At 35.1% G+C, this 21,007-nt stretch overlaps 1 protein-coding gene across 4 annotated transcripts in view; it reads left to right on the top strand.

The window, feature by feature from the left end:
- The window catches only part of LRRC40 (leucine rich repeat containing 40), a 73,824-nt gene extending 58,512 nt beyond the window's left edge, over positions 1-15,312 (top strand). For all 4 annotated transcript variants that reach the window (XM_023549476.2, XM_010591195.3, XM_003411237.4 and 1 more), the window contains 2 exons: positions 12,017-12,202; positions 13,734-15,312. In XM_023549476.2, coding sequence (XP_023405244.1) covers positions 12,017-12,202; positions 13,734-13,839 — 292 coding nt within the window. In that variant the 3' untranslated portion in view covers positions 13,840-15,312. The remainder of the gene's footprint in view (positions 1-12,016; positions 12,203-13,733) is intronic.
- The last annotated feature ends 5,695 nt before the right edge of the window (positions 15,313-21,007 follow it).

Raw genomic sequence — 21,007 nt, 5'->3', positions numbered from 1 at the left:
TCTTTGAATAGGGATAGCTTGACTTCTTTCTTGTCAATTTCAGTGCCCTGTATTTCCTTTTTTTTGCCTAATTGCTCTAGCTAGGATTTCCAGTACAGTGTTAAATGGGAATGGTGATAAAGGACATCCTTGTCTAGTTCTTGTTTTCAAAGGGAATGTTTTCAGTCTCTTTCCATTGAGGACAATGTTGGCTATTGGTTTTGTGTAAATAATAAATATACAATAAATATATAATAATAATAAATATAATAAATTCCCTTTATTATACTGAGGAATTTCCTTTCTGTTCCTATTTTACTGAGAGTTTTTATCAGGAATTGGTGTTGAACTTTATCAAATACCTTTTCTTCATTGATTGAGATGATCATGTGGTTCTTTTGTTTATGTGGTAGATTACATTGATTGACTTTCTAATGTTGAACCATCCTTGCATACTTGGCATGAATCTCACTTGGTCATGATGTGTTGTTTTTTGATATGTTGTCGAATTCTATTGGCTAGAATTTTGTTGAGAATTTTTGAATGTATATGCATGAGTTATATTGATTTATAATTTTCTTTTTTGGTGATGTTTTTGCCTGGCTTTGCTTTCAGTGTTATACTGGCTTCAGAGAATGAGTTTAGGAGAATTCCTTCCTTTTCTACGCTCTGAAATAGTTTGAATAGAATTGGTGTGAGCTCTTCTGAATGTTTGATAGAATTCTCCAGGGAATCTGTTCCGGCCAGGACTTTTTTTAGTTGCAAGCTATTTAATTACCTCATCAGTTTCTTTTTTTGTTATGGGTCTTTTCACACTTTCTACTTCAGTTTGTGTTAGCTTAAGTAGGTAGCTTGTTTCTGGAAATTTGTCCAATTCATCTATGTTTTCATATTTGGTGGAGTATAATTTTTCATTGTATTCTGTTATGACCCTTTTTATTTCAGTTGGTTCCATTGTAATGTCACCCATCTCATTTTTTATTTGGGTTATTTGCATTTCCTCCTGTTTTTCTTTTGTCAACTTGGCCAATGGTTTGTCAATTTTATTGATCCTTTCAAAGAACAAGTTTCTAGTCTTGTTGATTCTGTTTTTCTGTTCTGTTTCTTTCATTTCTGCTGTAATCTTTATTATTTCCTTTCTTCTGGTGACTAGGCTTCTTTTGCTGCTCTCTATTTGTTCGAGTTGTAGGGTTAATGCTTTGATTTTTGCCCTTGTTTTTTGATGTGTGCGTTTATAGCACAGCTTTTGCTGTATCCCAGAGGTTTTGGTATGTTGTGTTTTCATTTTCATTTGATTCTAGGGATTTTTTTTTAATTTCATTTTTGATTTCTTCAGTTACTCAGTGGTTTTTAAGCAAGGTGTCACTCAGTTTCCATTTATTTGGTATGTTTTCCTTGCTCTTCCTGTTATTTCCCAATTCTTTTGCCAGCTTCAATGAGAAGACCCATGAAAGTGGGTGAGATCCCTAAGAAAGAGTGTACACAAGAGGGGAAATAGTGAATAAAGGATAGACACTTAGAAAACACTCACGTATCCAGAATGAGTATAATAGGAAAAACCCCTGAGTGATACTAAGTAGAAACAGCAGAGGCATGAGTAGATCTAGAAGAGCATTTTTCCATGGAATTTAATGAAGAGAAAGCTACAAGAAGATAGATACTAGGTGTGTTAAATGCATCAGGAATGCCTGGGAAAATAAGGCCTGAAATGTGCCAGGTGAATTAAGAATTAGGATGTTGTTTTCTAGACATTCATGGGTATAGGTAACAGAATTTTATCTAATCTAGTTTGAGCGGGAGCGATAGATTCATAGTCTAACATGATTTGATTTGAAAGCAGGTCTTTATTATTAGAAAATCCATAGGTATTACTGGTTGATTGAATAAAGGAGGTAAGGAAGAAGAGGGAATTAAGAACAGATTCTGGGTTTTAGGCTTGAATAGATAGATGACAGCGCTTTTCATTTATATGGATATATGGCCCAAAGGTTCGGCAGTTTGAATCCACCAGCGGCTTCTTGGAAACCCTCTGGGGCGGTTCTACTCTGTCCTGTACAGTTGCTATGAGTTGGCATCAACTTGACAACAGTGGGTTTGGTGTTTTCTTTTGGTTTGTGGCCAGAACCTTCTGTTGTTCTAGATCAATTACTCTTCTGCAACAATTTTTCAGTATTATCCAGACCTACAGTTTACTGATGCTGTTACATTTTCCTGTCCATCACTTCCTTACAGTCTCTGCTTTTTTCTTGTCCAGTTTAGACTTCATGGTCCATCATCCAATTATTCCATTAGCTTCATCTCTCTTGTCCCTCTCTCCATCTGTCATACTCTGCCAGAAAAACTCCAGTCATGATGGAATCCAACTATCAGTATTTCCATACTTGAACCTGACTTGCTCAACATCGTTGAAGATATTCAAATATTTGTTACTGGTTTCATTTCAAAATCATGACCACAAACCTCAGTCATATACTCATCATTGCCTTCTGCTTTTCCATAGTAAATTTGCTTTCCTATTTTCTAATACTACTCTTAGATCCCCTACATTTCTGTCAGTTTGTTGTACTGTGGGGCCTTGCATGTTGCTGCGATACTGGAAGCTATGCCACCGGTATTCAAATGCCAGCAGTTTCACCTGCGGTGGACAGGTTTCAACTGAGCTCCCAAACGAAGACAGACTAGGAAGAAGGACCTGGCAGCCTACTTCTGAAAAGAATTAGCCAATGAAAACATTATGAATAGCAGTGAAACGTTGTCTGATATAGTGCCAGAATATGAGCCTGCCAGGCTAGAAGGCACTCAAAAGAGCTGCCTCCTCAAAGTAGAGTCAACCTTAATGATATGGATGGAGTCAAGCTTTCGGGACCTTCATTTGCTGATATGGTACAACTGCAAATATCCATTAACAATTAGAACGTGGAATGTATGAAGTATGAATCTAGGAAAATTGGGAAATTGTCAAAAATGAAATTGAACACATAAAGATTGATATCCTAGGCATTAGTGAGCGGAAGTGGACTAATACTAACCATTTTTAATCAGATACTCATATGGTCTACTCTGCCAAGAATGACAACTTGAAGAGGAATGGTGTCGCACTCATTGTCAAAAAGAACACTTTAAGATCTATCCTGAAGTACAGCGCTATCAGTAATAGGATAATATCCATACACCTACAAGGAAGACCAGTTAATACGACTATTATTCAAATTTACACACCAACCACTAAGGCCGAAGATGAAGAAACTGAAGATTTTAACCAACTTCTGCAGTCGGAAATTGATCAAACTTGCAATCAGGATGCAATGATAATTGCTAGAATTCCAAAGTTGGAAACAAAGAAGGATCGGTAGTTGAAAAATATGGCCATGGTGATAGAAACGATGCCGGAGATCGCAGGATAGAATTTTGCAAGACCAGCGACTTCTTCATTGCAAATACCTTTTTTCACCAAAATAAATGGTGGCTATACACATGAACCTCACTAGATGGAATACACAGGAATCAAATTGACTACATCTGTGAAAAGAGACGTTGGGAAAGCTCAATATCATCAGTCAGAACAAGGCCAGGGGCTGAATGCAGAACAGACTATCAATTGCTCATATACAAGTTCAAGTTAAAATTGAAGGAATTTAGAACAAGTCCATGAGAGCCAAAGTATAACCTTGAGTATATCCCACCTGAATTTAGAGACCATCTAAAGAATAGATTTGATGTGTTGAACACTAATAACTGAAGACCACATGAGTTGTGAAATGACATCAAGGCCATCATACATGAAGAAAACAAGAGGTCATTAAAAAGGCAGGAAAGAAAGAAAAGGCCAAAATGGATGTTAGAAGAGACTGCTTTTGAATGTCGAGTAGCTCAAGCAAAAGAAAGAAATGATGAAGTAAAAGAACTGAACAGAAGATTTCAAAGGGTAGCTCAAGAAGACAAAGTAAAGTATTATAATCACATGTGCAAAGAGCTGGAGGTAGAAAACTACAAGGCAAGAACACACTCAGTGTTTCTCTAGCTGAAAGAACTGAAAAAAAAATTCAAGCCTTGAGTCGCAATAGTGAAGGATTCTACAGGGAAAATATTAAATGACTTAGGAAGCATCAAAAGATGATGAAAGGAATGCATGGAGTCATTGTACCAAAAAGAATTGGTTGACGTTGAGCCATTTCAGGAAGCAGCATATGATCAGAAACCAATGGTCCTGAAGGAGGAAGTCCAAGCTACACTGAAGGCATTGGTAAAAAATAAGCTCCAGGAATTGATGGAATATCAATTGAGATGTTTTGACAAATGGATGCATCGCTAGAAACGCTCACTCCTCTTTTCCAAGAAATTTGGAAGACGGCTGCTTGGCCAACTGACTGGAAGAGATCCATATTTTTGCCTTTTTCCAAGAAAGGTGATCCAGCCGAATGCGGAAATTGCCAAACAATATCATTAATATCACACACAAATAAAATTTTGCTGAAGATCATTCAAAAGCAGCTGCAGCAGTATATCGACAAGGAACTGCAAGAAATTCAAGCTGGATTCAGAAGAGAACGTGGATCCAGGGGTATCATTGCTAATGTCAGATGAACCCTGTCTGAAAGCAGAGAATACCAAAAAGATGTTTACCTGTATTTTATTGACTATGCAAAAACATTCAACTGTGTGGATCATACCAAATTATGGATAACATTGTGAAGAATGAGAATTCCAGAACACATAATTATGCTCATGAGGTACCTATACACAGATCAAGAGGCAGTTGTTCCTACAGAACAAGAGGATACTGTGTGATTTAAAGTCAGGAAAAGTGTGCACCAGGGTTGTATCCTTTCACCGTACCTATTCAATCTGTATGCTGAGCAAGTAATCCGAGAAGCTGGACTCTATGAAGAAGAATGGGCATCAAGATTGGAGGAAGATGCATTAACAACCTGTGTTACGCAGATGACACAACCTTGCTTGCTGAAGGTGAGGAAAACTTGAAGCACTTCCTGATGAAGATTAAAGACCACAGCCTTCAACATGGATTACACCTCAATATAAAGAAAACAAAAACCCTCACAACTGGACCAATAAGCAGTGTCATGATGAACGGAGAAAAGATTCAGGTTGTCAAGAATTTCATTTTACTTGGATCCACAATCAACACCCATGGAAGCAGCAGTCAAGAAATCAAAAGATACATGGCCTTGGGCAGATCTGCTGCAAAAGACCTCTATAAAGTGTTGAAAAGCAAAGATGTCACCTTGAAGACTAAGGTGTGCCTGACTCACGCCATGGTGTTTTCAGTTGCCTCATATGCACAGGAAAGCTGGACAGTGAATAAGGAAGATGGGAGAAGAATTGACACCTTTGAATTGTGGTGTTTCCGAAGAATATTGAATATGCCATGGACTGCTGAAAGAATGAACAAATCTGTCTTAGAAGAAGTACAACCAGAATGCTCCTTAGAAGTAAGGATGGCAAGACTATGTCTTGCATACTTTGGACATTGTTTCAGGAGGGATCAGTCCCCGGAGAAGGACATCACACTTGGTAAAGTAGAGGGTCCTCAAAAAAAGAGGAATACCCTCAATGAGGTGGATTGACACAGTCGCTGCCACAATGGGCTCAAGTATAGCAACAGTTTATGAGGATGGTGCAGGATTGGGCCATGTTTTGTTCTGTTGTACCTAGGACACTATGAGTCGGAACTGACTCAATGGCACCTAACAAGGACAGGAACAACTGTTTGATGCCTTGTCTGCTCCATTGTCAAATTTTCCATACCATCTTCCCCTGTCTCCTCAGCTGATTGTATTTCAGTGAAAAGATAGAAATCTTCAAAGTAGAACTTCCTTTTATTCCCACTACCAAATCTAAATACATATTATGGCTATAGACATCTTTTCTACCTTTCATTCTGTAATTGTAGAAACAAGTCCCTGGTCATTTCAAAAGCTAGTCATGCCAGTGGTTTTTCAATCCTAATCCCTCTTGTCATTTTTTCCTTTATTCTTATCATCTCTCCTGTAAGATATCTCTTCTATTAGATTCATCTTAGCCTTCAAACATACCATAAGATTCCATTGTAGGGTCAACACCACATCCTCTTTCAGGTATATTTTGCAGCTCATGTTCATAAAGAACTTTAATTAGTTCTTTACACTCATTGTCACCATGTCTGTACTTTCCAGTTAGTTCTTCATTCTGTGCATCTGGCTTGCAACTGTTTTTATTACTAAATCTATTGGCTACATATCTATTCTCATTTTATCAGCCACTCAACAGTATAGCTGACCACATCTTACTTTATAAAACACTTTCCTCTTTAGGCTTCCTTGACACTGCACTTTGCTGATTTCTTTTCTACCTCAATGACATTTTCAATTTTTTGTTTTGTATTTTGTTTTATGTTTGGATTCACTTAATACTATTAATGGTGGCTTCCATTTCAAATTTTTCATTTTTTAGTCTTGATACAACTATTGCAGTTTTTCTTCCTGTAATCTATTAACCTCATCACTGGTTTCTACATTTTTAACATGTGATAACTAAAAGTTATTATTATGAAGTTCAGGTATATAAGAAGGTATACAGGATAATATTACACCTCTGTATACACCATCTTGGTTAATAAACCATATCAAGCCTGTGTGCATGAGAGTGAAACTGTGCTCCATAGAGTTTTAATGCTGTAATCTTTTGGAAGTAGGTCACCAGACCTTTCTTTTGAGGTACCTCTGGGTAGATTCAAACCACCAACCTTTTGGTTAGTAGCTGAGTGCTTAACTGTTGGCACCACCCAGGGACTCTTAGATTAAGAAATATAATATCATTAATTAAATGCTTTTTAGGGTTTTTTTTTTTAATGTAATTCCTTTTATTTTTGTTGTTGAGAATATACACAGCAGAACATACACAATTCAACGATTTCTACATGTACAATTCAGTGACATTGATCACATCCTTCCAGTTGTAGAACCATTCTCACCCTCCTTTTCCAAGTTGTTCCTCTCCTATTAACGTAAATTCACACTGCCCCCTATATTTCCTATCTGATCTTTTGAATTGCTGTTGTCAGTTTGATCCCATATAGACAGATCTTAAAAGAGCACAGTGCTTATGGCTGACATTCTTTATTAGTTAAACAGGTTTTGTTGTGGTGGTGGTAGTTTTTTTTTTTTTTCCCCCCTGGCTACTTTCCCTCTAGCAGTTCTCTAGGTATTGGAGTACTCAGGGCTGTTTTGAACCTTCTGCATCATCTAACACGTGTTCTCTCTTACTGTGTTCCAGCCAACTGGCCACCTCACTATTCCCAAGTATGAAAAGCCGTTTCCTTTCTAGGGCCTTTTGCACATGCTTTTCTGTGCCAGGAATGCATGAGCTGGTCTTCTATTCACATGGCCACCTCCTTATTATCCTTCAAGTATCACTTAATTGTAACTCCTCAGAAAAACTTTCCCAGACCATTTTTTTAGAAGTAGCTGAAAATTCTACTCCTTTTGCCTCTTGGTTATTCTCTGTGACATTGTCCTATTTTTTTTTTCCTTCACAAGCTATAATTATTTTATTTGTTTATGTATTGTCTTTGTTGTCATTAGGTGCCATTGAGTTGATTTTCAACTGATAAAGTATACCTCCCATTAAATAATAAGCTCCATGAGGGCAGGGACTATGTTGTTTTTGTTCACCATTTTATCCCTGACACTTCTGTTGAATGAAATTTAACTATGAAAGGAAATAGAGGTATACACCTAAGCTAAAGGAGGACATGGATCAAGCGGGTGTGGGGAGAAAGGAGATGTGTATATTAAAAATGGAAAAGGCATATATTTATATGCTGCTGGCAGTCCAAATAGAATGAAAGAGGATGAAGTTACATGATAGAGGATAATTAATACAGCATTGTCATTTCGTAGATTGGCAGTAATAGAATTTAGAGCATCAGCCTCAGATAGAAGGAAGGATAATTTTTACTTTGAGCCAAGTTCAGAAGACATAATAATGATAGGTGCAGATGCAGATTCATTATGGGTAGGAACAAGAAATTAAGGGAGTGGATGCCTAATGTCCTTTAATTTCTTGGTACTTAAAAGAAATAATGTTATCTTCTGAGGAAGAAAGGGACAGGAGTTAATCAAAACTAGAAAAGACTTGTGAACCTTTGGTAAAGTGGCTGAGGAAAAATGGAAGGAGGAGCTGACCAAGCATATTTAATTGAATTGCTGTGTGATGTTAAAGGATCTGCTGAGATGGGAAATGAAGAATTATAATTTTGTTCATTTATTTGTACTTTCATCATGTATTTATTTAGTGCTGTTTTTAGACAGTTCTTTGTGGGTCACTTGCATTTCTGCACACCTTTGAGTGAGGCATTAACTGCCCTTTCTTCTGGCCTATCTTTTCAAGCATGCTTGCATTGCCAGCAGACTTGGAAGATAGACTTATGTCTCCCTACAGAGCAAAGAGCAGGTTTGCCTTGAAGATACAGGGGCAGGCACGCCTACTGCCCATTATATAAAAGATTTCTTAAACTCAGGGTTTCTCACCTATGACATAACCCACTATGTGTTTAGGCATTTACCTGGGTGATCCACATCCTGATGAAACTTGGGGGCAAGGGACTCTGATATAAATATACTGATGCTCGTTCTGATTACTATGCTGGGGATAACGAAGTCCTTTTTCTCTAACTGAGGAGCTTCATGTCTTCTGCCACCGTCCACGAAACTGTGGCAGGCTAACTTGTTAGCATGAAAGAACCCTTCACAGTTCTTGACAAGAATGTGCTATATGCCAGGCCATGACACCAGTCAGTATTGATGGTTAGCTAGAAGAAATCTGAGAAAAAGATTTTCTCAGAAATTGAGAAAAGAAACGGCCTCCACTTGAGAACACTGCAGTGATTGGCAGCAGGTATCTTCAGGCAAGAGCCAGCTTTCAGTTAAGACAAAGATCCCCTGTGTTTCTTCTGCCTCACATTTCTTTTCCTTCATTCTTTCATTTTTATAAATAACTGTAATCTTATCAAGTTAATCTCTTTGTCAGAATTCTTTATACTTACTCATCACCAATATCTGCCACATCATTTGTAAATAAGGACAGTTTGCCTCTTCAAGTCATATGTCTCATTTCTTTATTATCACTTTCTCTAGTACTGTATTGAATTATGTAATAGTGGTATCCTTGTCTTAATAATAATTTAACATTTCTCCTTTATGTATGATGATGGCTGTAGCTGTTTAGCTACCAACCTTTATAAAGTTAAGGGCTATATAATATATTCCATCGAGCTCTAAATAGTTTACAGTTTTAGATTTCCTCTTTAAGTGTTACTTAGTTTTGTGGGGTTTTTTTAACTTCCAATTTTTTTTGTTGTTACTGATAGCTTTTTGTTACTGATATCTGATTTTACTGCAGTACCACTATAGAATATAGTTTGCATGATGTTGATTCCTTGGAATTTATTGAGATTCACTTCATAGCCTATCAAAGAATGTCTGTTCTCTATTTGTTCAGTATAATTTCTGTCAGTGTAACAGATCAGATTACCTCAAATCAAATCTTAAATTTGGTCAACTTTTTGCTGCTTTTTCAGTTTTTGAGCAGACTGTTAAAATCTCCAGTTACAGTTGTAGTTTTATCATTTTTTTCTGTATAGTTCATAGTTCTGTCAAACTGTTGCTTTAGATTATCTTGAAGGTTTATTGTAAGGGTGTATGTGTTCCTGATTGCCACCTCAGCTTGATATTTTGCATGTATCAACTTTGTCCCTTATTAAGTTTTTCACTTTAAATTCTATTTTTTTTTTCTTCTGATAGTCAAATGACTATGCCAGATATCTTTTGGTTCATATTTTCCTGATGTGTCTTTTTTCTATTCCCGGATTCTTAACGTTTCTAAATTGTTTTGCTTTAAATATAATTCTTGCAGTTAATATATTGTTATCTTGCTTTTTAGCCTAGTCTCAGAATCTGTATTTTGGGTGGTTAAGCCCATTACATTTAATTATGTCTATGGAAAAAAAAAATTTTTTTTTTATATGATACTACCCATTTTTACCATCTTATTTTGTTTCATAATTACCTTCTGTGTTTCTTTTTTCTCCCTTTCTCCTTCTATTAGGTTGATTGAATATTCTTCTGCTGCCTAGACACAGTAAACTTTACTAACTTCTTTCTTCATCCTTACTTCTATGTTTCTTCTTTCTGGATTCATTTTTCCTTAGCTGGAAAACACCCTGTAAGTAGTCCTGTGAAAGAAGTCTTTGTATGGTAAATGTTCTGAAACCATAAATCACTGAGAATATCTTCTCTTTGCCCTTTAATTTAAACAGTTGAGTTCTGTGGTCAAAATCATTTTGTTTCCACATACTTAGATAGTTCATTATTTTGTTGCTCTAGAGAAGTCTGGTAACCTGATTATTATTCCCTTGTAGGTAGTCTGTTTCTCTGGAAACATTGGTAACAGCAGTTAATAGTTCACACAAACTTTTTAAAAGGACCTTAGATGTAATGTGTCTGCCAATTTTTTTTTTTTTTTTTTTTGTAGTTGTTTAATCCATCCTATTGGCACACTAATTAACCTTTTCAATCTTCTTTTGTAATTCTGGAAATTTCTTGATCATTACGTTTTCAAATCTTTCCTTATTTATTGACTTATTTATTTATTCTTTCCTTTCTTTATGGGAGTCCTTTTAGTGAATATTAACAGGCCTACTTTTCTCATCCATTTCATTGACATTTCTCATTCCTTTCACCCTTTTTTCTTTTTCTGAAGCAGTCTAGGAAAATTTTTCTACCCAGTTTATTCTTCAGTGATGTCTATTATGCTGACCAACTTTACTTTTGAGGTCTTTATCTCAACAATTTTATTTTTATGCACTAAATCTCTAGTTAGTTCTTTTTATAATTGCTTGTTTCTGCTTTGCGTTTGTCAAATTGTCTTATTTTTCTTAGGATATTTACTATGCTTATTGTAATTCTCGTTCTGTCTGCTCCATTATTTGTGTTTCTTGTGCATAGGTTATGCCATTGTTTTCTTTAGTTCAAGATATATGCGCTTCTCAGATCTCTCCTCATTTTTATTTGTGAGTTCATCTATTTGTCTATTGACCTATCAGTTGCTTTGGTAAGTAATGTCTTTGGGTTGGGGGCAAAAGCTAATCATAACTTACGTTTTAACAGCTGAGCCATATCTTTTAAAATTACCCTGGAAGAGGGGAGAAGAGAAGAGAGTATCTAGGGGCCGTTCACCTCATCTATACTCCTGATTATTGGTGCTTCATTCTCTCTGGAAAGTCAGAGCTGCCTTGAGTTTACCTTTCACTATTGTTTTTGTGCCAAGGAAGGGCAGCGTGAGGCAATGAAAAGGCCACAGCTAAAAGGCTCTCTTTTACTCTATCCTTATCTTTTCTACTCCAGGCTACAGTTTACCTCACACTGAAATCTTGCCAGCCCCTGTCCCCCAAGGGGTCCTCACAGATTTTGTGTTAATTTCCAAGTACTGCTCTGAGAGCCATCAGGCTTCCCATCTCTTATGGCATCTTCAGGGTCACTTTGGACAAGCAAGCTGGCAACCTGCGCTAGCTTGTCAGCTTTTTAAGAGCCAAAAGTACATTCATTTTGGAAGCTTCAAAGTGAAGTATAAAACTCTCATTTTACTTATTAAAATAAAATAATTCGGTTTCATAAGAAGTAAGAGTGAACTGAGAAAGAATACATACAAGGAGATATTACATAGAAAATCTCAGGAGGATTTCTTATCTCCTGAATGTGAACAAAAAAGCATGGGAGAATTTAAACTTTTGTTTTATTTTCTAAAGTAAATAGAATCTATTAAAAGTTTGTCCACTTAACATATATTTCAAGCTTTCCAAAATTAGTCCATTTTCTTTGTTTTCTGGAAAATTTGAAATACAGGACTTATAACAAATATAAAATAATGTACACTAAAGAAAACGTTATCTCATTATATCAAACTAAAGATTATCTATTTTAAGAAATTATTTTGACCTCTGATTCCAGTATATTTAGGTGTTCTGTTTATGTTTTAATAGGTTCAAAATACTGCCTGAAGTTCTGTATCGTATCCCCACGCTTGAAACAGTTTTGATCAGTAACAATCAAGTTGGATCTGTGGACCCTCAGAAGATGAAGATGATGGAAAATCTGACCACGCTGGACCTTCAAAATAATGACCTCCTACAAATTCCACCAGAGCTTGGTAATTGTGTGAATTTAAGGTAACTATGCCTTCTGAGTTTTTCCTTTTATTTGATTTGTTGAAAGTGTTTTTTGTTGTTGTTATTTGTTTGTTTCTTGTTGAGGTGATGTTGTGGGAATTTGAAGTAACAAATTTAAGATCATATTAAAAATAATAGATAACAAAACCTAAAATCCCAATTCTGATTTTCAAATTTTACCAAATATATTTTTTAGCTTTGTTTATATGATATATATGTAAATACAGTAACTGGTTGTTTCTACCAGTATTTTTCTCTTCACTATATATATCTGTATATATCTGTAACATGAAACTCTACTGCATAAAATCATCAGGAAATATAAACTCCTTGGCTTTTCCTACAGAGTTTTTCAAAATATGATTATAGACCACCACCATTCCAAGCCCAGCATGATCTTTCTTGTGCTTTGAGTTTGCTGTCCCCTCAACTCTGCTTTCATTAATAATGTACTTAAATATTACCTTTGAAAACTTTCCTGATTCTCCAGGCAGAGTTAGTCCCCTTTTGATTTCCCCTCATTTTTTGTTTGGACTCATTTGTATTATCTTTTTTGTCTTCCTTTAGAAAAGTGTATCCCAGTGCCTGGAACATAGTAAGCACCCAATAACTGCCTGTTAAATGAACATAAATTATTTCACATTTTCTCCTTTATGGGGGCAGCGCTGGCATCAGCCCTGGTACCTTACAGTAGTAAATTATAGGAGACAAATAAATAACTCCTTTTTTCTAGAAATTAAGAAAATCAGTCTTTAAAAGAATTCCCAAAGGCACATAGAAAGCTGTGAAGATATCATTTAGATGTAGTGTATAACAGGGTGTGAGTCCTTTGACTTTCATTTAAATAAACACTTAAGCTATTAAAAATTAATGTAAAAGTATCTTATAACTGAAGATATTTCATTAATTATATAAAGAAACAAAATAAGCTGTTAAATCTTAAGTCGAACCTCATTTTAGAATGCAGATAGATTTATACATGGATATCTGGTCAGGTGAGGGAGGCAGCAGAAGTGTGTTAACATTTTCCGGGAGAGGGGATACATGGATCACATTATGACCCTAGCACTGATAATTCTCAGTTCGCTCATTCTAATACTTGTGTAAACCTAATTCGGTCACATTTAATATGTGGTCTTTATAAGATTGAGAAAAGGCTGGGTATAAAGGTGATTCAAACCACAGCTCCACCATTTAGTAGCTATGTGATCCAGGAAAGTTTTCTTACCTTCTTAAGTCTGTATTTCCTCATCTGTAAAACAGAAATATTAATGGTACCTACATGGTACTGTTGATAAGAGAATTAAGAGAAACAATGAATGTAAATTACTTAGCATTGTACCTTTCACATAATAAGCATTCAATTAATGTTGTTTTGGTTATTATTGTAGCTATGATCCCAACTGTTTAAATGCTCAGATTTGAAAAGAATAGAGAAAAAAAAAATTATTTTTCATATTGCAAATGAAATTAGAAGAAAAGCTTCTCTAGCAGAAAATGTTTAAATTCTTAATTTCTCTCTTTTGTTTAGAACATTACTACTAGATGGAAATCCATTCCGAGTTCCTCGAGCAGCCATATTAATGAAAGGAACAGCTGCTATCCTGGAATATTTGAGAGACCGAATTCCTACTTAAATTGGAGTTGCTTTGTAATCCTGGCCAAGTTAATTGTTAGGAGGATTTAACATTTTCTTGTAGCATCATCCTAAAGCTGATTGCTGTAATTGATCTTAGTTTCCTAATATCACCCAGCCATTGGTATAATTGGCCTGGCCATAGTCACTGCCAGGGAATATTTTTACATTGACAACTATTTAACATTTTTTCTAAGATACTGCGTACATTTATAATGGTGATCACCGTGTATAGTGTCCATACTCCATACGTTTGTTCTGAGTATTTTGCACAGGATTTATCTTCCTTGCTTTCATTCCCTTATAACATAGCAAGCAGTTTCTTCAAAAATGAATTTTTATTTAATGTGAATATTTTTATAATTACAAAGGAATTTTGTAGAAGTGGGTTTTTTTTTTTTAATTTCTACTTTTTTTTTTTTACTTGCATTACATATAATATGACCAATTGACTTGAATGTGACTACCCAATTTCTACCTTTTTATTAGATATAAAATTGAATTTTACTGAGTACTGTCCTTTGACACAAAAAAATAAGACTTTTCATTATCCATGATAGAACTTTTGTGATGTGGTTGGTCTTGGTACAAGTTTTTAATCAACATTCACTGTTTTGTTTTAATGTATTAAGCTGTTTCTTTTCTAGCTATTGCGTAGGTCTTTTTCCCCTAGTTTATGAAATCATTTTATCAGGACTGCTAATATCACAGAAAAGCCATACAAGATAAAGTTATTGAAGGAAAAAATAGTGAAAATGTTGTTATAATTGCTCTCACAATTTTGAATTTAAAACTTGACAAGTTTTATGGTATCTTAGTATTAAGTTTCCATGTGATAATCTAATACTTTTAGATTCAAGAGCATTAAAGAAATTGGATCTGCATATTTTTCCCTCAGCTAGAATCTGAGCATTTTAAATTCCTTTTATTCCTTAAAAAAATGTGTTGAAGACTTTATCTTACTAATTCTATAGGTAACAGAAACTGACAACAATTAATAACATATATTGCCTAGAAATCTTGAAATGTACTGTGTTTAAATACTTATTAAGCAGGTATTTGTATACCTAATCTTCTGTTTTAATCCAACCTGTGTGTCTTTTTATTTCTAGTATCTTAATTTAAAACTTGCTTGCAGTCTCAATAAGGCCAAACTTGTAGTCATATAGTAATTTTCTAAAATTACTTGATTTTAAAAGTAAATTCGGAATTTGATATAGGTAAACTTAATTTAATGAAAACCAAATATAAAATTTTTTGTTTATGCCAAAAATATCAGAAGTAGGCTGATTAGTGATTATAAAACTTATCATTAAATTCTATTAAGTAGTCAATTCAGTAGTACGTATATCAGTAGTATGTATATCAATTTAGATGGCTAGCTAGATAGCTTTTGGATGATTGACGCATGCTTATATTATGAAAAAATCAGTGCTAATAAAGATAAATATACATGGTCATAATTATTTTCAAATATTTGATTCCAATGTTTGTTTTTGAATAAAAGAAACATTCCCTTTTCATACCACAGCTCTGTGATGGATTAAGAAGTCTGCTTTGATAATTAAACAAAAGACACTTTACAATAAGGTGACATTTTATTATTTATACAATAAAGAGACTTTTATGTTATTCAAAACACTTTTTTTTAAATACTGAAAAAGTTGAGTACACCAAAGCCGAAAAATGGCTCTGCTATACACTGCACAGCATTATTTTAGTCCCTGTGTTTTGTATCTGTACAGAAAGCATCTTCAAAATGCATTCTAATCACATTGTACACCTTTACCAATTAGTGTGAATACAGAAAATAAAACTGGAAGAGTACAGCTTGCATTTGCAAATTAACTGACAAAGTAATTAATTCCACTGATTTGGTCAATTTAAAATATAGATTCATAGGACTTCTTTGCACATAAAATGAAGCAGCTTTCAAGGTCATTATGGTCTCATACTGCAAAAAAAACCATTAAGTACATTCACAACCTATGTTAATAAAGTAGTAAATATGTCTTCATTCAGTTTTATTTACATCAATATGTAGTTCAACTAAAAAGTACTATTGTGATACAGTAGTCTTTAACACATACAAAAATGACATTTCTTTATATATAATTTAAGCTCAAAATCACAATTATCTCAAAATATTACTTACAATACAGCCATTTCAATTAAACATGTCATGATTTAATTTTTCTTATAAAATGGTAAAATTTTTTATTAAAGTAAGCAATTTGTTTTGAATTGGCTAGAGTACACCCAAGTAGAAAACCTTAAATGTTAAGAGGTGTTTCCCGCCTCCTCCCACTCGAATTTCTGTATAGCCACCTAGGCTAGCAAAGAGACAGAAAAGGCCCCAATTTATAAAGATTAAGTCTCTTTTGCTATACTGCTGTGGCTTGTTGGTAATTCCATAAAAGCTTTACACGGGGAGTGTCAACTATGCAGTGAAATGCATGCATTAATTTACAATATGTCTATGTAAAATGTTAGTGTTTCCTAATGCACATTAAAAATGTCCACAAAAACTGCGAAAGAAGTCTTTAATAAAGAAGCACTTATCAATCAGAAAGATCTATCAATCGCATATTGTAAACTTGAAAACTACTTGATAATATAATGGACTTTCTTTGAGACGAGATCCCAATTCAAGTTCTTTCTCTAGCTAAAGGAGCTCTGGTTACTTGGCCTTAAGATGTCACTGTTGTGCTGCACATATGGTAGTAAAGTCAGATGTTAAAAAGAATAGGAGTCCAGAGACTGTCTTCATTTTTCAAAAACAATGGCCCGAAGTTGCATTACTGCTTAGGAATTTTACCTAAACTTACGGGAGAGTGAAATATTTCACTGAATGAATTATATGACTTCAGATGGGCAATTGTGTGTTTAGCATACGGGAAGAAATTTTACATAGGTGAAATTAGAACTTCTTTATATAGTAATAAAAGGATCATGTCCCAAAATAACTGAGGTCAAAAGTAATCAAGTATCAAATAGTTTAGGATGAAAGAATAGTTTTCATGGGTACTTTAAAAAAATAAACTCGAAAACCTAATATCTAGTATCCTTTTACCTGTAATTCTAAACAAATCAATTAAAGATCTATCACATTCTTGGTTTAGAATTGCTGCTGTTAGTTTAATGTATCTTTTCGGAATAGAAAGACTACAGTTCATCTTATGGTTTACTATATACATCTGGGTCGGGGTGTATAAAGTGAGAAAAATGAAATTACAGTACTTACAAACCTTACTCTTGCAAGGTTAATTGTGGTGGTCTTTGAAATTTACAGACAGAATTCAGTAGCTTTATTTTTGATTTTCAACTAAACTTTAGAAAAATTCTCTCTCATTTGAAGACAATGTCTTAGTCCTTAAGCTACCTTTTAGGCCATTATATACACCGAGAACAAAGAGAAACTTGATTGGCTCTTCAAACAAAAAGAACCTGGTTTATCTGGCTGTCAGATATCGTTTTCTTCATTCCAAACTGAAAATAGTAAGGCTTGCATTTTCAAGAAGGAAACTATAGTTGAGGATGTTGAAGGGAAATGCCTAAACGTCATAAAGCATTAGGTATTTAAACATTTATTGCATTCCACTGACACTAGGTGTCATCAAAGCTAAAACAAAATTTCCTAGAATAAAACTTTAACATACAACATTCCTTACAGACCTGAACAAGACGTCTTTCCACATTCAAGGCCAGTAAGAATCCTCTGAGTGGACAGACTCTTCAAGTATTGAAAATAAAATTTATTTCAGCAATGCATTCTGAAAATAAATTTCTTTTTTAGGAAATATGGTAGCTGCTTTATGCTCTGTCTGCCTGAGAGTTTCATCTTGATTTTTCCATGGACTTTCCAAAAAAATTATATCAGATTTCCTAAGAGCTGTTTTTGTTGTTGTTGTTGTTGTTTGTGTGTTTTTTGTTTTAGTAGAGGGCTGGGGTAAGGGAAGAGAGTCAGAGAATCAAAGAAATATGTGATTTCTTTTGCCCATTTGTCAAATGCTTTCCTTAAAATCTAACTATCAAAAAAAGGTCAGTTGACCTGCATACCTGGGCATTGTTTAACTTCATTAACTGTGCAAAACAAATGTGCAAAGAAAAACACCTATGTCTGTTGTGTCTATATAGACACAGAACCTGAGTTACAATAAAAGTTTTCAATACACAAAAACTTTTCTTAATGTAGGAAAATAACCTTTAAAGGGCCAAAAATACCTTTGTACAATATAAGCAGCTAACTTTAAAACTTCAGTGTACTTAAGTATGACATATTTTATGAGACCCAGCAAAAAAGGGACATTTACATTTGATAATTTAACAATAGCTGAAATAACCAGATTCTTACTTTGAGTATCTATTATTTTCATTCCCCTGGATTCATTAACTTTTCTAAAACAAAACAAAAAGCACATTCAAATATGTGTCTGCTTTTATTTCTGATGAACAGTTTCTGTTTTTTTTCTAAATATTGAGGACAGAGGAGATTTGGGGTTGCTAGGCATATGACTTAGTGCCAGGCTATAATGGAATTCTAAAATTCAAGCAAATAGAATATATAATCTATTATTAAGAGAAATATTACTTAAAAAATATTTGGTAGACAAGTCTTGGGTCAAGGCCTGCATGAAGCTAGTCTTTCATCTGCAGGCTCCCCTTCTGCAGAATGTTAACTATTAAAAATTTTCTCCACACTTCATTTCCTTAGTTTGTGGTAGGTTTCTTAACCTTTTCATATTTGAATTGTCCCAATTGAAGCTCCCTTGCTTACATTCCACTAGTTATAATGTCCTTTTTGTATCTTTCCTATTGCTTGTTTTTCTTCAGGAGCTTAGTTTTCTGGGATGACTTCTTGGTCTCCCCTCATAAGCCCCATAAATACTCGTTAGGGGAAAATCTACTTAAATGTTTCCACTCTCTTCTTAGACACTGATTGAAGGCAGAATCCAGGACACATTTATTCCCTGGGCCACATCTTAGATGCATACTGAGGAAATTTTATAGAAAAAGAGTGCAAGTTGCTTCTCTGTGCTGCTCAGGTTGGCTCTTGTAATTATGCATTTATGGCAGTAAAGTCGTAGCTGCTTAGAAAGAAGGGAAAACCAACTGAACCAAAATGTTCAATCCTTGCATCTGCAGTTGGGTTGGAGAGCCCCTTGACTACTTGTATCAGTGGTGGAAGGGAGTCTGGTCATTGTCTGAATGCTGTTTTTCCTCACTGGGGTCATGAGCCTGGTTTGAGAATAGGTTTAGGTGTTAGAGTCATCAGCCAAGGGAACTGCAGTCTCTTCCAACCTTTTTATATGATACTTGTCTGAGGATCACTACAAGGATTTTGTATTGTGCAGAAGGCTAAAAGAGTCACGTTTTATCTGCCAACAGATTTGTTGCCATGGGAACCAATGCAGGAAAAAACGGAAATATGACAAAAAGCTGAGGATTAAATGTGGAGAATATTGATAAGGAGTTCTTTTCTACATGGCAATTTGAGCATTTGGGATTAAAAATATATATATATTCCTTATGTAGCCAGATCAGTGAAAATGGACAAAATGACTTGCTGGCGGCAGCTGATGTGGGCAATGCAGGGAGAAAGTAGTAGTTTTGTAGTTTAGATGAGTGGAATTCTGGAAAAGTCAGCCCTATCCCTGGTAAGATAGCTCTTCAATTCCAGGTGTTAAATTAACCATATGGGCAAAGGTGCCCTTTGGAAAGGTATGTCCATGCTTTGCTTGACAAAAGCAGTCTGTTGTAATTACTCTCACCCCTCCAGAGGTGGGAGACACCACCTGACAAGATTATTGCACACATAGTATATTATTGCTTGAAGCATCTTTCTGATAATTCCAAATAAACCCCACATCCTGCATATATGCATCCACCCTTTCCCCCCTTTTCTCCCCTCAAAGGCAGCTACTGCAGGTAACTCATTAGGAAATAGTTACTTCATTGCACCAGATACAAGTCTTCCCTGTGTACTCTTTTCTGCCATTTTGGAGTTGATAATAAATTGATGAAACCAGAGTGTAGGATTCCAGGAAAATCCTTAATCTGAGAAAGGTAAATTTACACATTTATTTTCAGATGTTCCAGGGAGAATGCACCCACCTTATCCACCGAGCTTCCCAAAAGGCTGTTTCCTGAAATCGTACAATTAATGTCTAGTTCCTATGACTTTTGGCAAATACATAAAATGCAATTGCCCTGAGGAGATAGGGGAAGGTCACAGTATAGATGCCTACTACATTTGACCATTCCTGGAGAGCTATTTTTCAAATAGTAGTGACACTCTTCACCTGCTATTCTTCTCCCACCCCTCAAATATGCACAAAGAAAAAACTAGAAACACACAGGTATGGGGCCCTGGTTGGGTTGAAGGCCAGGAAGTGGGAGACACAGCCATGTTGGGTAGTTCTCTTTAGAGTACGTCTAACTACAAATGATTTGAATAAAATAATGTCCTTGTGCAGTGTTAAGAACAGTGGACATTACAAGTGATTTCACTAGAAATGCTTTGATTTCACTAGAAATGCTTTGATTTCACTAGAAATATTTATTTCCTTTTTTCACTAATGACTTCTTGTTCTATTAGAGTTCCTTACTGAATCCTTTGGCAATCCCAACAATGACTTCTTGAAATACCAAAAGCCCATGAATTGCTATTCTCTGGAGTGCTCAGGGAGTTCTGGAATCCAATAAAAAGGCCACCTGACACTACTTAATAGGTTTACCACATCCATTCATTCCTCAGGCAAGAATTTGGAAACTGTTAAGGCAAAGTTCATAATGTATTGAGAATTTAAATTTGGCTTCTTCGAATTTTCTAAAACAATTTGATTCAACCTCTCGACCTTCCGTGGGGTTGTATAAGTGATTCCCTGCTACATCAGGTATACCTTAAGGAATTATAGACATAACTTTCACCTGGTTTTCTCTAGTTGATCAGATAGCACAGTATGCAATTCACAAAAGAACCAATCTTGCCAATATTAGGGCAATTACTGCCACCAGCTACTGTCTGTATTTGGAAATCAGAAAAATTAACTTATGGAATAAGGATGTCTGTGTAGTATGCATTATGCTTTGCAGAACTGATTTTAGGTGTTGGCCATTGAATATAGGTAGATGTCGGGATTTTTTTCAATACGTTTCAACCTTGATCT

Source organism: Loxodonta africana, chromosome 3 (genome assembly GCF_030014295.1).
Source record: "Loxodonta africana isolate mLoxAfr1 chromosome 3, mLoxAfr1.hap2, whole genome shotgun sequence".
In the NCBI taxonomy this organism is placed as follows: domain Eukaryota; kingdom Metazoa; phylum Chordata; class Mammalia; order Proboscidea; family Elephantidae; genus Loxodonta; species Loxodonta africana.
The sequence above is the reverse complement of the archived record's forward strand: the minus strand, read 5'-3'. Positions and strand labels throughout refer to the sequence as shown.